The sequence below is a fragment of the Prinia subflava genome, chromosome 2 (assembly GCF_021018805.1).
Source record: "Prinia subflava isolate CZ2003 ecotype Zambia chromosome 2, Cam_Psub_1.2, whole genome shotgun sequence".
Classification (NCBI taxonomy): domain Eukaryota; kingdom Metazoa; phylum Chordata; class Aves; order Passeriformes; family Cisticolidae; genus Prinia; species Prinia subflava.
The window spans coordinates 29,944,662-29,968,364 of record NC_086248.1 but is presented as its reverse complement, the minus strand read 5'-3'; the positions used below and the strand labels follow the sequence as shown (position 1 = coordinate 29,968,364).

Below are 23,703 nucleotides of genomic sequence, written 5' to 3'. Positions count from 1 at the left end.
CTTGGTCAAATTTGCACATAAGGCACAGGTCACAAATTAAAGAATGCTGATGTTTTCTTTTTTAAAACAGAAAAGGTCATGTTTATAGACAGGAAGAAAATGTAGAAAGAATTTATTCTAAATAAAATGTTTTCTTAGAAGTTCCCTCATGGCTTAAAAGAATATGTAATAAAATATTTGATATTGAGGGTCTAAACCAATACTGATATAAGCATGCATTTACTGTGTAGATCACAGTATTTCCAAGACTTCCACTCTCTTTAAAAAAAGGCTGAAGTTGTTTAACAGTTAGAAAGATCTTCATAGACAATTTTTGCAGTCAGTCAAGGGTGTGTGCTGAGTAACTCATGCATAAGAGAGAGGTATTTTTAAGATGTTAGACATGTACAAATGCAGAGATTTAAAGTGCTGCAATACCTAAAAAAGTAGCAAATTCAACTCTCAACATCTAGAGCAATTAGGTATCTACAGAGGGAGTGCTGAACTGACTAACAGCATATTGGACCAGCAGCATGTAGATCCTGGCTGTCTACTACATGCCTTAGCCAACCAAAAATCACTGTTGTGTTTTACACTGTTCTTGGACAGAAAACTAACATGATGAGTTTTCAGAATCACTATATTAAGGTCTTAAAAATGTGGGGAGGGGCAGGGGGGAGGTGTAAAAATTGAAAATAGCAGAAAGGTCCAATGCACACAAATATCACATTGTTGTATCTTTTAGTGGCTCCATCAGTAAAACAAACAAGTAAACAAAGTCAGAACAAATCCCCACAATGCCATTGGAAAAAGGCCCACAAAACCAAAATAACCAAAAACAAACTGAAAAGACAAACCCAAAGGATGAAAAAGGCTATGAGGTCTGAAAAAATGAAAGGAGTTTCACAATATTTATAAGCACAGAAATATACGTAGTATACATACATGAATCACTTTGATACTTGATAAGAAAACCAAACAGGCAAATAAAAGGGTCATTTAGCTGATTAGCAGCAAATTAGTATGTAGTGAAAACAGGCATCTAGGCTCATGGAGGCAACCTGCAGCTATCTATGGGAGAATGCAAGCATGACAGAGGACACTAGAACAGCCTGAAATTCTGCTGGATGCTTATAAATGGACCAAAAAGGTACTTAGCAATAATACACCCTTGCACTAAATAAGCCTTCTAATTTATTATTGTCAAGGCAAGTTGGAGTCTAAGTCATGTACTGAAATCTCACAAAATTAGGCAATGTACCATCATAAAAAGAAAATCTGGGCTCCAGTGAGCTTGCAATTTAAATGCAAGGCAATAGAACAGCAGACAAATAAATAAGGAGCAAGTGACTATAACTTGTACCATTGTGTTAGCCAGTGCCAAATGGGCTGTCATTCATACCGTGCCTTTAGAGTAATCCCTGGAACAGTTGTGCCCTTGTCCAGCTAGCACTCTGTTTGCTACTGGGCAGGACACAGGCCAAGAATAAACCCTAACAGACACCTTCCATACACCCTTCTCTTGAGGAGTTCAAGAATGCACTGCAATTCATTACTTGGCCAAAAATGTCAAAGAATAGCCCTTTCATTTACTAGTCAGTAAATATCACCAATGGGATGGGCTTATTTGAAACCATAACACATTGTGATTGGCATTACAGAAGAAATAGAGGTAAGAATTAGCTTAAGAGATTACAAAGTGTAGATCAGGAGTCTCTGATTTTGAAGCCCACATGTTGTACAGGAGAAAGAAGGAAGAAAGAAACCATCAGAGGAATACAAAAACACATGAGCAAATATGGGAAAACAATTTTCAGAGGGACATTCAAAATGGACAGGAACAGGATGAAACCATGTATATTTATTCAAAGGAAACAGGCACCTCATAATTATTAACCTTCTTTGTGACACAATCAAGTTTTTCCTAGAGCTATTTGTCAGTGTACTGATTTTAGAAAATTCATATAGACCAGTCTATCTAGTCAAAGTAATGCTTAAAGAAAGAAACTGGGATGGTTCCTGTGTATTACAGCAATTAAGTGTGTTATTGTACACTAAAAATATATATAGAAAAGTATCAGAAAAATATTAGCATAAAGTACTAACCAATAATATTCAGTATTACCTTATGTATACCTTATAGTATAAACTTATGTTTGGATTTAATAGGATAATCAGAATGAATACACTAAGAAAAGGACACAGACTGACCACCTTCAGAAAATAACAGAATCAGATGGTTTTTTTGTTCCTAGTTAACTCAACTAAAATGAAAATCAATAACAATGCACATATTATTCTAGAAGGCAGTAATTAATTTACCTTTTTCTTTGATAGGCTTTCATTTTTCACCCAAAGTGGGACAGATTTCTCATACAGGTGGGAAAATGCAAAGGTTTAGATTTCAGTTCCAAGACCTAAACTCATCCTTCAATACACTGCACCAGTGTATTGAAGACCATTCAGTTATGCAGCTTTACCAAACTCAGTTTGGTTCATCTTTTACATTTCATCAACTTCTCCAAGTTCTTAGATCAAAAGAGTAACAGTAAATGCTGAGTAGCAGTTCACATAACTTTTATGGTATACAAAAAATAAACACATATAAAAAATACTGAATAGCAGAAGTGGAGGAAAGAATCGACCTCTGGCTACAACACTATGCCATGTATCAAGTTACTGAGTTTTAAGTCCAGTTAACTCCACTGCAGTACTTTGAAAAGTACTGTTCAGAAGCTAAAATTAGGGCAAGCTTTTCAAAAGTGTTTTCCTCTCCCTATTAGACCTTTAAAAAGTGCCCCATGGCCCAGAGGTCCCGTTCACATTTGCATGCCTGCTACCTGCAATGGTTTCTGTATGGAAAAAAGTGACTGCTGAATGTTCTTGAGAATTGATCTTTCATGGAGAAGCCTACAGAACTCCTGGCTTTCTCTACAAGTTCAAACACTCTCATAGCTCCTGAAAGTAAAGGTACCCTGATGTCAAACATTAAGTGTTTTTGAACATAAGACTTTGAACATAAGAACCCATGCTTCAATATCTGCCCTTCTGTAATGAAAATAATCATCTTACTACTGGAAAAATTACTATCAGGATAAATTTGTTGCTTTTCCATGAATTATATGTGCAAAAGAAAGAACAAACAACTAATAAAATTATGAACTTGTGAAAAATCAAGCAACCCAGAAGACAGGGCATATTATTGGAATAAAACATAAGGTCTTGCCAACTGAGATAGATATGAAAGAAATCAAGACTTAACAGTTTGTGACATCATCTTGGTAAGTCAAAAGCTGCATTTCTTTTTTCTTTTTCAAAAATCAGATTATTATTCAAATTTGTACTGGAAATGGCTTACAGGCTGACAAAAAAAGAATAAGGTACAGATATGGGTACTGTGACTTAAGCCCCAGATGTTCCCAACTTGGCTCAGATTCTGCCACAGGAACAGCAGCAGCAATTCTAGCAGAGAGCAACGTCAGTGCAGGCTCTGAAGAAAACTATTTTTATTTTCAGGAATCCTCCATTTCAACTGAGCAAGAAAGTGCTTGAATGATTACAGTTTTACTTAACTCTGCTTATCTGCCCTCAGGGTTAACATAGTTTCTGGCAGCAAGCTTCAACCTTCCTAGCAGTAACTCAGCCTTCCAGGGGAAGAGGTGGAGCACTCACTCAACCTCTTTCCCTCTAGCTACTTCTTCTGTTTTCTTTTTTCACCCTCACTTCTTTCCTAATTCATTCAACCACAATCCATCCCACCTTTCCTGATTTATCATGTTATACACCTTGGTGATACTTTACTTTTTCCTCTGAACTTCCTCCAGCATGCTCATAACCCTCTTAAGGCAAACTAGAAAAATGGCTGTATTAGGATTTTAGAGGAAAATTCATCCAGATCTCTTCCATGACATCCTCATTTATATGGTTACATATTTCTCTGAAATGCAGGATATCTTGGAAACACTTTGACTTTCCCCCCCCCCCATTCATGTTCAGCTCATTTCACTTGTACTTTAAATAATGTACTTTACACGTGTACTTTAAATAATGTAAACACATGTATTTTAAATAATTTCATATACACAAACCAGACTTTTTATTGTCCAACTCTAAATTAACAAGCACTTATTTACAGCTCCACAAGCACTGTAAATAATTTCAGCTGCACAAAAACAATGAATACTGATAGGATTGAATGTTAGCAATAAACAAAACTCTGAAAGTAGAGTAATTCTAAATTATATTTCCATTAAAATCTGAATCAGATGTAGGTCTAAATTACTGCACAAAGACTAGAAGATAAATTTGAACTAATTTCTAAAAGCAGCAAACTTCCTAGGAAGGGTATTTTATTCTACACTAAGTTAAATCTCAGCCGCACTTTTAAACAAATTCTGCTCCAGTTTTAAACTCCATGCCCAACTCTCCACACAAACAGATGCTAAAATATGCTAGCAGATGTTACAGTACAATTTGACTTGCCTACATTCCAGACTGAAAATACCTCAGTCAAAAAGTTTAACTACAAACATTTCAGACCAGTCTCCTCTCCTCTACAGCCCTTTCCTGATGTTTTCCTTTGGTTTCTTTACAGGCCCTACTGCACGTGTGTGGTTTCTCTCTTAGCCCGCAAGCCACCTTCCACATCAACAATGCTTACAGAGCCTGGAACAAATCGTTGGGGCAAGGATATAATTTATTCTCTCCTTCCCCTGGGAGCACCCCCAAGCACAAGTACCCAAAGGGACCCTGGAAACACCAGGAAAGGATGGAGGAAGGGGCCAGGTCCTTTCCTCTTGGAGCTGAGCTGGCACTGACGCATTTGTCAGCAAACCACAGCATCCCTTCTGCTCCTGACCCCCACGTCTTCTCCTCCTGCTCACAACCCCCTGCTTCACACCTGGGAACAAACCAAGAAAACAGCAAGATCCCTGCCCATAACATTTTCTAACCAGAAATTCATGTCATAAGAATGAAATGAAATTAAATTGGGTTTCTCTGTTCCTCACAGTACCACCAGAAAGGCATTATGAATGAAAAAATCACATCTTCTCTGAAAGAAAACAGAAAGCCATTTCAGGAGTTTGTTCTTCAAAGAAGGCACCAATTCTATCGTGCTCTCCTCACTCCCAAATAAATCCATTAGCAAATATATAGAGTTTTACTTAGTTTTTCAACATTTTACTACCATTTTGTGAGTATTAGTAGTAATATCAAGTGCAAACTGTGTGAACAAAATACACATTTAGGCAAATATTAACAATAAATATGCAAAATGTAAAATCATTATCATGTTTGTTTATATAAAAGTACTGGAGCAGTACCTCCTCAACACTGCTCCAGTTTCTAACAATACTTTACCTTCCAGTTTCAAAGGTTGCATCACAAATTCTGGGGTATCTCTTGTATCCATCAATGGATATATTAACTTTTACACAACCTCATCTGGACACAAATCTACTAGTTCTGCACAAATGCTTATTTTTCAACTTCAAAGAAAATACTTATTTTCAAACTTATGACAAATGCAATTGGCATTCTTCACTGGATGGCAGTAGACAGAAACTGTTACTATTAAAATGAGGTCTGGATTTAATTTTTAATAGTCTGGTTTATGTTATTCTAGCTTGTCTTTGAAGCAAGTATGAATGCAATTTATGCCTTCTACAAGGATTCCTTTCACCTTGCCAGGACTTCACTGGAAGCTCAGTCCACCTATTGTTCAACTATTAGAGATTTCAGAAAAAGGAGCCTCTATTAATGATAGAATGAAAATGATTATCAGCAATCTGTAGCATCCTGTAAAGGGAGTAGATAATTTAGTAAGAATTTGAGATGACATTCATCAATTTTTTTTTTGGACACTGTACAGAGCTCCTTCTCTAGATTCACTCCAGCATGGAAACAATTAGTCATAAATCTTTGGATCCTCCAGCAAAGAAGGAAAACCCTGATGGATTAGAAAAGAAATTTTTTTTTTGAAAGAAATTATATCCCAGTATTTGTGCATAATTTTTTGAATAATTTTGAAGAAATACATATTAAATGGTTACAGTAAATACCAGGGATGTACTAGCGAAATTAAGTTGCTTTTTTTGAAGGCTTTTTTGGCTCAGAAGATAGAGTAATACAATACTACTACTCTGTTTCTAGGACATGCAAATGTTAAAACATAACACATGCACAGTACCTGCTTTATGTGACATTTTTGGCTACGGATTTTCAATACAGTGTTATCCGCTCTACCTGTACTGCATCTTTCTCTGGGACATCATTTGCTTTTAAACATCTCTGTAAGCTGTTTCTCACTGAAACTTCTATTTTATTTGTTCAGCATAGAATTGAAAATTTTATTACTTAGTTGCAGATCATTGCATATTGTCACTCACCAAATGCAAACATCAATTTTAAGATCTTGAGGTTTGTTTTTTTTTATAGGGCCGTTCAAAGTTTCTAGCTCCATCTATATTACTTTGGCACCAGGTTTCTAACTGAGCTGACATTTAGATAAGAGAAGATGGATTCCAGACCCTCCTGGGCTTATGAAGTAAAGCACTATAACTTTGAACCTCTGCAGTCTCTCTCCCAAGTTACAAGCAAAGAACTGAATAAATTCTAGTGAAATTCTGTTTGTAACAATGCTGTTAAAATGCAAAGAATGGGATTACGACCGAGGTTATAACAGCAGCATTTTAAAAATATTTTTATACATATTTCTTTAAAGCTAAATCCTTTTATTACCGCAGCATATATTCTTTTGAAGTGCTGGGGGACTTCTGAAATATTTTTTTAGGTAATAAAATCTCCTGCTCTTCCAACTATTTTTATGAAATACCCCAGAGTATTTCAAGTACTGATGAAAATGTAACTGTAAAAATAATTGGATACTTTACTATCGAAAATGCTTCTGCTTTCAAATTTGTATTCACATTTCCTATCTCTTCTTTATGGGCTAAACATCAAAGGCTTTCCATTTACAATCTTTGTTATGGAAAAGTCATATCAAAAATCAGGCAAAAAACATCAATGACTAAATAGCATGGCTATTAAATTAATAAATATACCTCTGTAATTCATGCATTAAATACCCCTCCATACACACATACACACACAGAGATATATATTTATGATGACGATTAGATACAAAGTCCCAGGGAATGCTCAGCAATGTAAATCACATAGGAGGAGGTCAGTGGTCAGACAGGTCCCTAACATACTCCTAACAATAATTTTTATTCAAATGCAGCAAGGTAGCACTCTGACATGATACAAACCAAGGTCTCCACTCTGTAAAGGGGAACCTTAGACATGTGTCTAGGAAGTAACCAAGAATTTGATTCAGTCATTGAGAACATAAGCCTTTACCAACATCTGACATTTTCTGGAATTCATAATACTAAAGGAAAAAAATTAAGCCTTAATGTTTTAACAATACACTGAGAAATCGGTCAGAAGCTGAGCCTGAAAGCATGATCCTGAAAACAGCTACTGGAAGATTTTACTCATGAAGAACTACTATAACACAAACTATATCAACATAATTATATCAGTATCAATAACTTTCAGCCTGGACTTGACTTACATAACAACAGCCTTTCAGTTAGTTCATGAGAATAAACTATACTGATTATAGGAAGTTCTGTCTACTTCATAAGCAAGCTCAAACTGATAAACATAATGAAAGCCAAAGACAAAGATGGAAAAGAAATGCTATAATACTGACTTCTACTACCAACAGATGGAGTCAGGGGAAATTACACAAATCCAAGTGTCAGCTTAAAACATTGCCACAAAGTAAGGGAAAGAGATGAGTTGTCTTAGAAAGACAGAACAGGTGAGACTGAAAGGGACCTCTGTGAGTCCCCAGTTCAAACATCATTCCTCAAAAGTTGTGTCAGCAGAGCAGACTGCTCAGGGCCTTCTCCATTTGGGTTTGGAGCACGTCCAAGGATGGAGACTGTGCAAATCTCTGATGCATTACAGTATTTGACAAAATTCAGTCAAATAAGTGAGATTTCTTTTATGTTTGAGTGGAATCCAGAATAAAATTTCAGAGTATGATCACCATTCCTCCTTAAAAATGAGCAGAAAAGCAAGTTTCCATATTTAAAATGGAAAAGCTCCTGCTTAGAAAATTAAAACAAGCAGTTATTCAGATGAGATAGGAGAGAAATCTGCTATCTTTGCTATGTATTCCTGGAGCTTGAGGTGGTGCTAGGAGACCACAACATCAGATAAAGACAGACAGACAGGTTAGCATATATGAATCACAGACATGTCAGGAAACAGTGCCAGGAACTAGAAGGCAATGCAGACAAACCTTTGGCATTTTCAGTATGAATACCAGAAAGAAACTTCCGAGGTACAAACACAGATAGTTAAACTAAGGAGCTAAAAGTAACTTCCAAAGATACAAAAAGCTTTCAGCTCACTGTACTGTAATCTAAAGACAAAGTAGGATTATAAGACTGTTGCTAAGTTCTGCCACAGTCTTTTCTGACAATGCTTATTTTATCTGTTCACCATTCCTAAATTTGATTAATTTCTTCAGCCAGAAGAAAAGCTTTGTTTAAAAGCCCACAGTGTACTACAACTTACTCCATGCTTCTCAGTATTACCATCAACAGATGAAGACAAACTGAAATAACAGATTTTAAACATCTTAGCTCGAGAGAAAATTCATCTAGACAACAACTTTGTCAATTCTCATTTCTTTTCTACATAGCACTCCCTTTTCCCCATATCTACTTGTCCCTAGTAACAATGAACTGTGGCAGATTTTTGATATTTTATTAAATGTAGTAAAAAATTTCATATCTTTTGATGCTTTATAATGGTCTCCTCTGATTGTTACAGAACACACTTTTCATTTCAATCCATCCACAGAAAACTGTTCTACATACAGACAAAAGAATGAAGTAATGACCAAAGGAGTTCAGATATCATCAAGAGAGTAGACTAGAACCCTCAAATTCTGTCAGTTCCAGGTGAAAGAGGGAAGAGAATGAAAAGAAAACTCATCAGCTGATGCTACCTGTAACCCCTCATCTAAGAATGCAAAAGGAAACATTGTAAAGCAAATGTAATCAGGAATAAGACACTTGTCAGTTGGCAAAAAAAGAAAGGCAAGGGGAAAAAAGTGTATGATTAAAAAGAGGAGAAGAGAGAGAAAAATACAGATTTTTTTTTTCCCCAAATCATGGCCATGTGCATAATATACAGAAAAGTCCTTACCTTTTTCACTGACACTTTCACTTTCTATCTCCACATCTTCACAGCTAGTATATTCTGGTGTTGATGCCCCTTCTTCCTCTGAGCTACTAACTGACATCTGCCTTTTCTTTCCGCCTCTTTTTGCTCTATGAGGCTTTGGAGGGGATGGCCGCACTGATTCCGACTGGTCAGAGCTAAGGGAATCATTCCTTAGCATGGTCTCCATTTTCTCCCGCTTTGCTTTTCGCATGAGAATAGCAGAGCTAGGATCAAGGCGGCTCTGTTTTATAAAGGAATCGTGGTTCTTGTATTCTACGTGTTCTATAGGAACTGGACTATGCCTGGGAGTTGGTGGGCTATGATTAGTTAATTGTTTAGAAACAGAAATTCTTACATCACCTGTTCTGTCTATAGAGTACGACCTCTGAGTTTCCACAAGAGATTTTCTGTCCTGAGTTCCCTGTAATTGAGAGCGTTTTCCTAATTTATTCTCAGGTACCTCCGCTTCCTCCATTTCTGTGTGTGCCAAAGCTACATCACTGTGTCTTCTCTCGTGTCGCGCTTTAGAAACTTTCGCGTGCATGCGCATCTGCTGCTCCTCAGGGTGTGGTTTTACAGGATATCTTGCCAGATTGGGGTCACTCCTGTAACGGGTATGATATTCATCTTCCTTCCTTTGTTTTTCATCATCAGGCACTTTGCCTTCCTCAAGTTTCTCTGGCAAGTCTGGGTAATCCTGTGACTTGCCTTTCTCCAGCCTTCTACCTTCATGCCGCTCTTTACGCTCCCTGTCATCTGTTGATCCTTCTTTTTGAAGTGAGGATTTTGGCACACGCTTACGCTCACTCTTTACACCTTTGCCATTCTGGTCAGAAACCAATACTGCCTTCTTCCTACAACGAAAAGGAGCACAGTAATATGAAGAACTGAATGGAAAATAGAAATACTTGCATACAGCTAAGGAAAACAAATTCAAAACCAGCCTATGCTATGGCAAAACAGAAAATACTGAATCCATTAACACGAATTAAATCTATTAATACTTCCACCTTAATTTCATTTTCCAATAGCAAACAACTTCCAGAATCCACAAAAACATAAATTATGAATGGTTCAATTTATGAGTAAAATTAAAAAAAATATTGACATGGATAGAGAAAATTCACCTACATAAGTAAGAAGACCAAGAGTTGTCTTTGTAGTAACTGCAGCATTATGACAGAATACTGGAGTATGTCCTCCATTTTTTCTGGCAGCAGTCATGAGAGTTACAAGACTAACCACACAATTCACTTCAAGTGTCCTGACAGCATAGATATAAATACCACCAAATGGAGTATCCACCACAATAATGTTACAGAAAGAAGTAATACAGATATCAAAAAGTGCAAAAGATAATATATCCGGAAATAATATTTAAACTAGTTTGATTTATCATACTGAAACTCTAAAAAGAAGTGCCCATTTCATAAGCATGCAAAGAAAAGCAAATTGATTCCTTTAGATAAATTAATGGCATTCCTTTTTCCAGTAATAAAAGAGGATGAGACATTTATTTCTCTATGGAGATGTAAGTACAAAACAATAAATAATGGGGCTGCATGAATTTTTTTTTTCTCTTTCATATTCTGCTTTGCGAAAATAAGCAAGCCAAAGAATCATAAAATTCCCACATGCTGGATATTTTTATTTCTCTCATCATTCCAGTTGCCCTTTCATTTAGCATTTCACATATGAATCCACTGATTTTGAAGAAGGATGAACACAGCTATACAGTGTACTTGAGAAGAATGCACACTGGGGCAAAGCCACTAGGGCTTTGTTTTGTGGCACTGAATCTTCCCTTCCACAACTTTGGATTACATATCAAAGACCCTCATAAAAAACAAAGTTGGACATCACCCACATTAAGCTCCTGTTTCTTTTTTCTTTTTTTTCTTTTTTTTTTTCTTTTCTTTTCCCATCTCCTGTTCCTCCTGAGTTTTTGGCAATTAATGGGGCCTGAGCTTACTATAGATGGTCTTGAATCAGAATGCTTGGAAATTCATTTGAAACTCTCAGTGACAAGTAAAGAACACTAATTTTGCATAACTAATATGAACACCTGACTTTTGGGCAGCAAAGCAGAAATATAAAGTGTTTTTCTGCCCTGAAAGTTACAACTGCTCTGGGGGCCTTCCCTGTGTTGGGGGACAAGAGCCAACAGAATTAGGGGAGGGCATCATGTGTTCATTTACACAATACATATACATAACATTAACCTGAATTTGATGCAGTTAAACCCAGACAGATCTCATCCACACAGTAAGTTACTAGCCACTGTTCATCATCCATTTTCAGCTCCAAAAGCTACGAGAAAAAAAGTCATCAACCATTCTGGCCAGAATCTGAAGAATCCTCTATGGCAGACTCCTGGTTTTTTTTTTGTCACAGGCTCCCTCCTCAACTGCTCTGCCATCTGCCAGGCAGCAGCCAAAAGATCAGCAACTGCTTCATAGCATTAGCCTCTCTTGATTTGCTACTCCTCAACCCATTCATCACATGGAATGCAGCTCAGGAACAACCTCATTTACTCACTTTAAAAAGTTTGCTTCCGTTGCTTTATTCTTGCAAACAACTTGTTCTGAATTCAAGATGGTATGTTTGCTGTCCTACATGAATGCTAACTTGGCACATGTAGATGAGGTTTTTAACTGCATTATTTTTAAAAATGAAGTTGGAAAGATCATTGATGAAGAGATAAAAACGTAAGGTTATCTGAAAGAATTCCACAGCGTGTGTTTTCTGATCGCTTAGGTGTGGATTTTTCAGGAGGGTGCTGCTTTAAAAATTCGAGAAAGCTAAAGTCTTGCTCTTTGTTTAATAAGTTTAAAATACCAGTCAAAATTTACAAGTAACCTGTGATGGTTCTGGCAATTCTATATTAAAAGTATACACCAAATGTGTTGAAGTATATACGTATATCTATAAAATACATTTTTTCCTCATTTTTGTTGCACAGACCAAAATAGACAATGTATTTGCTAGCAAAAAATTATCCTTCCCTGGTCAATAAATTAATTTACTCTTTGTTTTTGCACAGTAGTAAACATATAGAAGGCCCAGCTGAACTAGCATTTATAATTGCAGGCTCTATCTAGACAGAAAGCATTACCTCTCTTTTGGGGGTTCACTTCTAGACCTTGAAGCTTGCTTTTGGTCCGGGCCCATCGCCGGCTGCGACACCTCTGCTCCTTTCCTACGGTCGGGCTGCACACTGGAAGAAGAGATTTCCTGTGACGAGGCAGCTGCTGTGCTTAGGGGAGTCTGTGACCTGGATCGCTCCTGAAGCCTTGCCTTCTTCTCTCTCGGAGCATCCGAGCTGGCGCCAGTCGCCGTGTCACTCAGCGTTCCGTCCTGACTGGGCGAGGGCTGCGGTCCGCTCCCAAAAAACCACGCTCCAGACTTCGTTAGGATCTCTTGTTGCTTTCGACATAAATTGCATACCCACATAACCTAGTTGAAGACAACAAGAAGAGTCAATGCAGCCACCTCCCAGAGCCTGGAATGCATGCCCAGTACTGCAGAGCAGGTACGACCTCTGGCTCCCTGAACCAGTGAGGCTGGTGCTCATGACAGGACCCAGAACATGCTTCTCCACCGGCTAGAGCCAAGCATCCTACAGGCACATGCTATGCGAGCTTCTCCAAAATGTGTTGTCAATATACATCCGTCCCACCTGTGGCAATCCCCCCTCAGCCCAGCCCCAGTTCTCCTCTGAACAGACACCGACTACATGACCAGTGCTTGTTGGGGGGGTTGATGCAGCGGGGGTGGGTTGGGCTTTTTCCACTGGTGTGGATGGCTGTCAGGACAGACAAGCCCACCAGACTGTAAACAGGACTTGGAAACTCAGGCGGTAGTGTCATGCCCAGCTAACTCCCAACTTCTGTGGTCACAGAAAATTGACACACTATTTTCTTGTGATTAAATTTTCTCACATTAAGTAACTCCACATTATCCTGCAAACAAATTCATTATGTACCATGAATGATTTTAGCTATACCTATGGCAACTACTTAGACGTGCAAAGTAAAACCTTAAGAAATCTACTAACAGAAAACTAAATGCACCAATGAAAAGAATGCAAAAGTACCATATTCTGTACTACTTGCAAATTGTCATCATCTCCTTGATTTATAGCTGCAAATAATAAATTAACAAATATGTGTCCCTGTAAATCACAATTAAGGTGAGTGCATAGACTGTGATGCCTAGGAATTTTTTTAAAATTTGGGGGGTTTAACTCCTTATACACAGATACACAGGGACACACACATTAAAGCAAGACTCTGTGTTTGCAGCCTGCATATTGTAGAGACAGTCTTATGTACAGGAGCAACTCACCAGTGAAAAATAAATGGTTAATCAAGACTAAAATATGTGAAAATTTAAGAAAAAATTGAGACAAAGAAAAAAGCAGTTTTCAGAAAGAAGAAAAACTAGGCAAAATGCAGGAATAGAAGGATACAGAAGAGAGAGGATTTTTGTCAGAAATAAAAACACAGAAGAGAGGAAATAAAGCTAATTATTATTAAGGAAAATGGTAAAGAACATAATTTAATATGGAAAGTATATAGGAATGGTAAAATTGCAATGAGGCTAAGAAAAATGACAAAAGTTGGAAGGAATAATATGTTTGACTTATTTTGTGTAAACACAGGAATGATGCAACAGTCACAAAATTATACAGCGCTTAAATTTAGAAAGAGGAAAAAAACACTTCATGGAAGAAATTAAAACAGGACAAAGTTTTGTTACTGAGCTCTTTTAGTCTCCGGCCCATGAAGGTAGTGGCTTACGAGGCACAATGAAAACTTTAGACATTTTACATATTTTAAACAATTAACATTTATTTAACATACTCTAGAATAGACTATCTTTTTGGTCTGAAAAATACATCAGAGCTTCCAAGTGCATTTCTGCACTGTTTGACCAAAGCACACAGAGAAGATATCCAACTCTTTACCCTCTGTCAGGATCGTACCTTTATCAAAAGATAACTGTTATATTTCTTCTATTTAAGAAGGATAATAAAATATCTACTAATACATTAATTTAAAAAGACCCAACCTTAATCAAAAGCTACAGTTATTTTAGTAGGGGTATAAATACATATCATGATAAAACAAAAAACACTCAGTAGGATAATATAAACAGCAACTTTGACAGAGATAAATGCTAGACCTTTAAAAATAAAAAAAGCCTTTGATTCCAAAACATCTATTTTATTCCATCTAGTACACCTTGAAAACCAGAAATTCAGTTTATTAGACTATCTGCTCTACATAAAGTAGACTTTTAGTCTATTAGATTATTACTACAGGTACTCAAAAAATCCAGCAAGACTAAAAGGAAAAGAAACCACATTTTAAAATGCTTTTATAGGATCTGCCACAGCTGTTAGCTCATTAGACAGCAAGAGTGTGCATGCAGATGTGTCTGTGTATAAAATCTATGTCAAAGTTATAAACCAAAGTCAGTAACAAAGAATGTCATTACCTGTATTTTATCAGTTTCCAAGAAATGTTGAAAAAAGTGTTAATAAAAAATTAATCAACTAGAGTATGGAGTATGTTTGAAGGATAAGGAATACTAAAGTAAAAGTAAATTATCCTAATTGCATACATATTTATATATGCAAGCCCAGTAACATACTTCCTTTACAACTTAATGTATTCAATAATTTTAAATATGTATAAATTATGTAATAAACTCCAAGAAAATACTGTTAATTTACATAATCACCTTTGATACTGTAATTAACTTTATGCAAAATATTATGAGATACAAGCAAATAAGAATAGCTAATGCAGACTCTGAAAAATACAGAATACTAAAAGAAGAAATACTAGACAAGTAAATACAAATCCATTTTCTTACAGCTATTTTTAAACTTTCCATCTTGGACACAATACATACCAATCACCACAGATTACACACGTAGAAAATCTGTATTATACTCACATAGAAGCTATACTACCATCCCTGTTTAGGAGTCTCTTCGGGAATTAAAAAATGCTACAGTTGCTTTGAGATCTATTCAATCCAAAAGGAAAAAAACCAAAAGCTCTTCTATAAGAGGAAAAAAAATCAAAAATCGAGGTGACAGAAGAGTTTCAGTGACAAAACTGTATATTGAAAAACATTTTTAGAGAAGTATGTGGAGCAAGCAATTTAGCAGCATGCAGGAACTATATCCTGATTGAATATACTGGGATGTGGTCCAAACTAATCTAAACTAAAGCAGGTCTGTGTAATAAGTTATCTTAACAATCCACAGATGTTAGGCAACCAAACAAATGCTCTGATGAAGGATTACAGTTCTCTAATGTGGCTTCTGGACCTCCACGCGATGTATCAGTAAAATGAAGAATGTAAGACAATTTTACTCTGGCCTGTCACTTCAAAAATAGTTTCTGTTTACTCTCCTCTGGACAGTGAGCTCTGATGAAGTGCTACATTAAGTCGTTCAAGACATCCAGAGTCTGGTTTTTGTTTCTGGGTTTGTTTCTGGTTTATTGCATCCTTGCACACGTCAAAGCAATTTCATACGTGAAGCTATTAAAGAGAACGAGTAAAAGGGTGCTCTTCATTCAAAGGGTTCATATGCATGGCTCTGGAAAAAGGTGCATTTTCACAGCATAGCAAAGGGTTCTGGGCTTTACTGCTACATAACAAAAAAGACCAGTGGCACACACAGGACTCAGCACAGGTGGGGGTCAACAGTTCCCACACAGATTCACGTGGAAACTTCACAGGCTGCGTGAAAACATGCTAGAAGGATCCCATGCTGGCCTTCATGTGGAATATAGAGTACTTCATTCACAGAAAAAATATTCCTCAAACTTACTCTTACAGGTACTGCTGAATGTGATCCACAATGAGGAGGAACAGTATTCCTGTACTAACACAACATGAAATTCCAACTTGAAAGAGCCCATAGTAATATATATATATAACTATACACACAGAAAAAGCATTTTCACTTACAAAAATAAGAACAATTATACATAATTACGTATTTCAAACCTGCATTTTAGAATGCAGAAAAAAAGGTGTTTTTTCAAATTCAAATTTGGAAACTTCCAAACATGCACTGGAAGGCTAAAGTCATGTTGTTGGGAGCACAAAAGTTATACCAAATTTATGTGACACATGCCAGGCAAAACTCAGACTGAGGTCAGAGCAAGCTCCCCAAATCCTTCACCCAAGCCCGGATTCTGAGGAGGGTCCATAAGGAGCACACTCCTTTATGCTTACTGAGTTTAGAAATTGAAATACCATAATTAGGATGACTTCTATGCATCCTGCTTCATCCCTATGCAGCAAATTAGGTAACAGGTGTGCTAATACAGCAGGCCACAAGTTATTCCTTACTGAACCTTTACACTATCTTAATTATTTCCCTTCTGAAGGGAAATATACACAACATTTTTTCAGATTATTGATTAATTTACATTCTTTCTACACACTTTTGGAAGACACTAGTTATTTCGGACAGATCTAATTAGGCAGACCCTCTTTACTGCCCGAGGCACCATTAACTTCAGCAGAGCTCTGCCACCGTTCTACAAGTCATCTCTTGAAAGTCAAAGAGAGGAAACATAACAATTAGCTCCTGCAAAATTTTCATTCACAAAATTAAGTTAGATTATGCATCACTTAATGTTTCTTAGATAACATAAAAACATGCAGCAAACCGTGAAATTGTTACACAGCATTGCATTTATCTCTTCTGGTATACCAAAATGATTTCTGTAATAAAAACCTAGCTAAAATGTCGTGATCACTTCACTCCATTAAAATATAAATAAAGAAAGCTGAAAATCTACTTGAATACTTACATTAGTCCAAAATCTTAATAAATAAGCAACTCTGCCTTTCTAATGAAAGTGTGCTCGTGAGTGCAAGTTTCCATTAAATATATTTTTCAAAATGTACAGACAGCTGGGTGCACCCAATAGCTCCTGCTCAGCAAAAGGGAAGGTCTTCTCCCCAACTCCCTCCTCCCTTACTCTCCTTTCTTCTTATCAGGGGTTTGTTCTCTCTCTTTCTTGCTCACAGGAAGGTTCCCTGTGCCACATATTTACTTGTATACTGTTCCTCGACAGTCAGATTCTCCCAGGAGCCACTTGTACTTAAAAACATTGCAAAAACTTATCCATATTTTCTTAAATTGGTTTCATTCTCTGTCACATCTGTTTTTTTCATGGAGGGAATGATGAGTAGTGAAATCATGTGACCAGAAACAGAGGCTACAACACTGTCTCAGCATCTCCTATTAAATTACACCTTGAAATGACACCAATACTGGCACAGTAGACTTACACAGAAAAATTTTTGAGAACTGAAACCAAATGACAGAAAATAATCAGTATTTGTGCTAGGATCTTTGCTCTACTTCAAAACAAGGTAACTCCAAACAAGTTGCTTCCTGGAGATGCACCACAGAACACTCCAACTCCCCACCTCTCAGGAAAAGTTGATGAGAAAATGCTAAAGGCAGAAGACCAAGCGTGTGCCAAGTAGCCTTGTCAGTTTACTCGCACTGATACTCTAAAACTGAGGAACAGCCCCAGATTACATTTAATTTATTAGTAAAGAAGTAGCCAAGAAGTCTAGGTTTTGATTTTTCTAAAGCCTCTCCTCTAGCCTGATGGGTCCAACAGGACCATGCAGTTCTCTGCTGCCCACCTTTGCCCATGCTGACGGTCATCAGACATACAGGGCTCAGCCATTCCAGGACAGAGACAATAAAGCCATTTTAATTTAGTACTCTCTGTTCTTCCATTCCTATGGAATCTGCTTCTTCCTGAGCAGATTTTCTTCAGAACTTGGAATATTTTCATTCCAGTTTGGCAAGAAAAGGAAGATTTTGCAAACAGCTGATTGTGTTCTTGCCTCTTTTCTGCTCGCACCCTACAAAAATGTGCTACCTCACTGGACAAATGCAATCAAATTTTGCGTAGGCATGGAAGTTTCCAGGTGATCATATCCTTAACAGTTACATAAAACATGCAGTTCTAGAAAAGCCCTGTAAATATTTCATTAGTGCAATCTTTTTTGTGTCACAGAATCAACACGGCAATTCAACCACAAGACATGTTCACAGCAAATGAGGCTGCTCATGGAACTACCTGTGGCCTTAAAGCCTGTGGTGCCATTTGCAAGCTTGACTGAGAGCTTCCAGGAGGGATGTTTAGAAGTCTGCCTTACCAGAATTTTCCACTTGCACAAGAAACTGTACCTCCTACTCTTCTTCTGCTTGCCTGAGATGTTACATTTTCAAAAGAGATTTTAAGTGTACAAATAAGGATTTGAGTTAGATACCTAAATTGTTTCTGTCTACACTGAAATGACTATAGGCATGGCAGATATTTAGGTCTCCAGTCAGAGAGTCCACTCACTTTCATGTACAAACAGGGAAATAAAATAAATCCTGTGTCTAATGATAGCCTAGTGCCTTTAGCAGTGAGCCAGCATACCCCACCTCGCTGCCACAGGAGTTAGGTCCCACATGCCAGCCATATGTGTCTTATGTACATAGGGCATGAGAAATGGCATTGGGTGCCTACTTTTGGGCAACTGAGCATACAGTTCACATGCTGGTCCTAATCATGTTCCTGGCCTAGGTTCTTAAATCCACAGCTAAAAAACTACCAACAGGAGGGGAAAAAGATGCAGTGGAGCAGTGGTTCAGGGAGTTAACATCAAATGGGCATTTCATGCTGGTTTTGTTGCCACTGCTGTTAGCAACAGTGTTACTAGTCATTTGAAGATTAAAAAAGGGAAAGAAAAAAACATCTGACTTTCTTCACATGCCCTCCTGCCAAAATCTTTCAGCTACTGCTGCCAATCATTCAGAAAGTTGCCAACAACTTACACAAAAAATTAAACATTATCTAGAGTAATCCTGCAGCAAACTGGGTTTTGGAACTCAGACACTTAGGCAACTCTAAAGTAACAATATGAAATATCATCTCTAAAACAGCACACAGCCGTGTTCCAGACACATGTTCTTCTCTGAAAATATCTTATAGTTCAAGGAAGAAAGCAAAAAAAGTGGTGAAGGCAGTAGTGTCTAAAAATTCACAACAGCATATTTACATACAGTAATTTAAATATTCTTCTCCTGCAAGTTCTTTTCTAGATCTGATACACAAAGAAATTAGTTAACACATGGTACTAAAAAATACTATAAAAACTGTATTATCATAGTTACAGCTGTGATCTTTTAAAGCAAAATTATAGGTTTGGTCTCTTTCCTCACAGATTAGATTCTTTTTCAGCTTTACTTCTCTTGCCTGAATTTCCTTCCATTTCTTCTGATAACATAGTGGCCATAAATTGCTAGTCACATTTTCTGTAACATCAATCTCCATTCTTCATAGGCCATTAAGTTAGCCCAGGAATTATTATCTCACAGATAATTTTTGTGTGTTCTTCTAACCTTCTTCAAAAAAACCCTAAAAAGTCTGGTATATCTTTTTGAACGTTTGGCTGTCTTGATGAGCCACAGAAGCTGTACTCCTCTTAATCACTCCATGGTTCCCATAGTTATAGCTACACATAGAACACATTTTTTTTATATATATATTACAGTAATCTGACAAAATAAGGTAAATGGCATGAAACAGCTTTACAGTCAGGACTGGCATAAAGTTTTAGTTGCTATTCATAAAGCAGAGTCAACTCTGTTTATCCACTTATATATTTACAAACAGCAGTAAAAATATAGTAATGCTCAGAACCATGGATGGGTTTGATCTTGGATAGGTTTGAGAGGCTATCTACCTAAAACATGTATTTGAGGTTCCCAACCTGTACAATGCCTATCACTGTTGAGTTAATGAGAGGAACATACTGGCCTTGACAGCCACCAGGAGCATGGGGTCACCAAAGGATCTGTTCTGGGCACCTCTGCAGAGGCAATTTCAGGGGAAAGAAAAATGGGCACAGGAAATGAGAAAAGCTTACAGACACTGCTTGGATCCATAGGAAGAGACAGTGGAGCTGAGACTAACAGAGCGCTATGAAGCATGATGCAAAAACTCAGGGGCTGTGAGGAAGAGGAGGATTATCACTGGCTGTGTAAACAGGGATAAAGACAACAGATAACGGCTGGCAGTTAGGAATACTCCTAGTGGGAATGGGCTGAATATACAGCAGAGTGACATTCATGTTAAGACAAAGATTTTTATGGATGATGTAACAAGCTGCCAAGGGAACATAAGGGAGCATGTGCAGTGCACTTGAATCTGTCAGTTATAACAAATGCCCAAAATCCTGTTTGGATGAACAAAACGTTTGCGAGAAGAAAAAAGCATACTTTTGACATATTGCAGGATCATCTCATTGCAGTGATCTCTGCCATGCAGCTTGGCAGAAATCTTCTCTGACCACTTGGACTGATCATCTTTCAACACACAGAGAATCACGATTTATGAATATGAACTCCACTTAGAATTTTTCTCTGTTCCCCACCAACTCCTATGATGAAAAGTTCTAGCTGCTGAGTTTTGCTTAGAGCTCCCACACTCCCAAGTCCACACAAAACCTAGAATAAGGCTGTCAGAACCTTGCAACCAGATTGTGAAATTAGGCACCTAATTTGTGAGTGATACAGTGGGAGGAGATTGGCACCAAGCATATGCTTCCTCCTTTGCCTAAGGCAGCTCCACACACAGCCCTGGCTCACCACCACTGTATGGGACAGTCCTCCTGAGGCTGATCTGTTTTAAACAGGGTTTTTTACATCACATACTGATAACAGCAAAAAATAGAATCCAGATAAACCTGGAAATGTAGGCTTAAACAAAATCATTACAAACCTCCACCAGACTGATTCTGTGTGTTTCAACTTTTCTTAAGAAAACAAAACTCTCAGTGAAAGAAAATAAATTCTCAGTGAAAGAGCGAAATTCACAAATTAATATTTGTGAAATATTTAGCTTTCAGAATTAAAAAAAAAAGCACCATGGTGTAAATTTAGCTAGACAGAACTTTTCATACTTGGGGAGTGTTGAGCACCATATAGTACCTTCAGGATTTTCCAACAATCACTACTCCCCAGTAAGGGTTTTGACAAAGCACCAAAAAGGATTATGCCCTATACATGTTATATATATTCAGGTTTCATCATCTATCCTAGATTGTCCTTAAGTTTATTGTTTTCTTCACATAATTAGAAATACTTAAGCCTAACTTTTTGTTATGTATGTAAATGCATGGAATCCTTATAATTACAGAAAGCAGATTTTTCCCACTGATACCATCACAGCAACTTCTTGTATGTTTAAAACAAACACACTTTATATTTGTACAACATTCTACCTTACACGGACCAGCAACCTGATCTCCTCATATAAAAAAGCTACCAGAGTATCCTGAGGAAACGCAACAAACTGTAAGAGTAGGCTCAAACCCTGATTTGCATTTACTCCCTTACCAAAAGGATGACACAGGTTTTTTTTGGCTTTTTGTTGTTTGGGTTTTTAAAAATTTCATTTTTGTTGATCCTACCTTCTGAGATGTCCATGGTCCTTTCTTTTAATTCTCCCACCTTTCGCTCCAGGTGCAGAGTCTGAGGCTAAGTTGATTAAGTCTGTGCTATCTGTGCTATCAAGCTCGAGCACAAAGGAATCTCAGTAAATCTGGGATGGAAGATTTGAGGAAGGGGAAGAGAGAATATCAGTGTTCTACAACAAATTTGAGTGGATATTTCAGATTTATTTAAAAAATGGGGAAAACAATGTTTTTGGTAAGGAAAAGTGCAGATTTTTGGGAAAGCAAAGACTGTGGGAGACTGAGAAAGGGTTAAACAACTGTGGGTCTGAATATGGAAGATTCAAAAGATAAGGAAAAGGAAAATGGGGCAGGAAAATGCACTAGGAATTTTGTGCCAGTGTAAGAATATTGCAATTTTTTTTAACTGATCTAAACAGCACATTGTTGACAGCCAGTTTACAGACTATACTGAGTATTAATATCAGAGGTTTACTGTTCTGAATTTGCAATACTACTGGCAGACACCACAGGGAAAGAGGGAAGTTTCAATAAGGTAAGATGACATAAAGTAGTGCAGAACAATACATTTAAAAAAATCGAATAGCAATGACATTTCGTTATCTGATGAAGCTACTATTACAAAAACAGGTTAAAATTTGAGATCAGAATTTTGCTAGATGAGAAGAACCATTCTGATCTTCTGCACTTACCTGTATACTCTCAGATATCTAATGAGGCTTTGTAGTTCCTAAACAAATAAAAGGCATATAGTGCAATGACAACTTAGGGCTATTTGGGGAAGAGGCAACAGTTAAAGATATTTTGCCTCTTTATTATCTGAAACAGAGGGGTGCCTACTCCATGGTGGTTCAAACAGAGGGACCATGAGCTGGACTTTGGCTCACAGGCTTGTTCAACAGAAGCAAGTAATCTTTTTCATCAGGTAAAGGATTTATGTGTTGCAGGTTTCTCTGTGTGTGTCAGGAGTTAAATTTAATGACCAGCTAGATCCCTTATATAAAAGAAAGAGAACCATGTCAGCAACTAAGGAAAGAACTTTCTTATTCCCTGCTTGGTAGAAGGTAACTTTGCCATAGCAACAGCTTCCGGAGCTGGTGAGGTTGCCTAAACTTGGATCACCTTTCCTGCATACTAATTTTTGCTCAATATTCATATTTGAAGTAGCTGAACACTAAACACAAAAAAGCAGTTTGCAGGAAGCAGGGGTCTGTCTGATCACACTGTATATCAAAAAATAACTTTCAGCTCCATCAGCCTTCTGCTGGGTTCAAAGACTGTGCCCATTTTGTGAACTGCAAAGGTCATTTTGACCAAGCTGTGTGATGAACATTTTACGCTCAGTTACTGTTCCTCTCAGTTTTGATTTGATCCTTTCATGTTCTTCTGACTCCATCTTTGAGCTTTTTCAATTCAGATTATGTAACACAGCCAGCAGAATGATCTCAGCCAAACAAATCAACTTCAGTTACTTAAATCCAAAACAGACATAATAGACAAATCATGCAATTCCACCCTCATCCACTGTCACAGGGAGAGGTTTTCTAGAATATTTTATTTCAGTAGTATCTACTCTTTATAGAATCTGAGTATAATCATTGCTTTGTATTTCTCTCTAGTTTATAATTAATTTTAACTTCACACTGAAATCAGGTCAGTAGACTACGCATTTATAAGGTTAGTACTGTTTTATTCTCGTTGTCTCTGTAAGTTTTAGGTGATTATACTAAAACCAGCGGTTTATCCCAGCTTAAATACAACTGGTTTACTGGAGGTCAGGCTCTTCTGTCCCTGTTGTCTTTAATAACTTTCCCTTAACTATTTCAGTTCTTTAGACGAAAGAATACAGGGGGAAAGGGAAGACTTGTGAGATGAGGTGGCCAAGAAGAATGAATGTCAAAGAGGGCATGGAAAAACAGACAAAAAGGTTCAAAGGGTGAAAAG

The 23,703-nt window shown here is 37.3% G+C and overlaps 1 protein-coding gene across 1 annotated transcript in view; it reads right to left on the bottom strand.

The window, feature by feature from the left end:
* Nucleotides 1-23,703, bottom strand: part of RIMS1 (regulating synaptic membrane exocytosis 1) — a 298,872-nt gene that overhangs the window by 147,158 nt on the left and 128,011 nt on the right. Inside the window, exons 3-4 of the mRNA XM_063389461.1 lie at nucleotides 12,347-12,687; nucleotides 9,214-10,085 (exon numbers count right to left, since the gene is read on the bottom strand). Of these exons, the coding sequence (XP_063245531.1) occupies nucleotides 9,214-10,085; nucleotides 12,347-12,687 (1,213 nt within the window). The remainder of the gene's footprint in view (nucleotides 1-9,213; nucleotides 10,086-12,346; nucleotides 12,688-23,703) is intronic.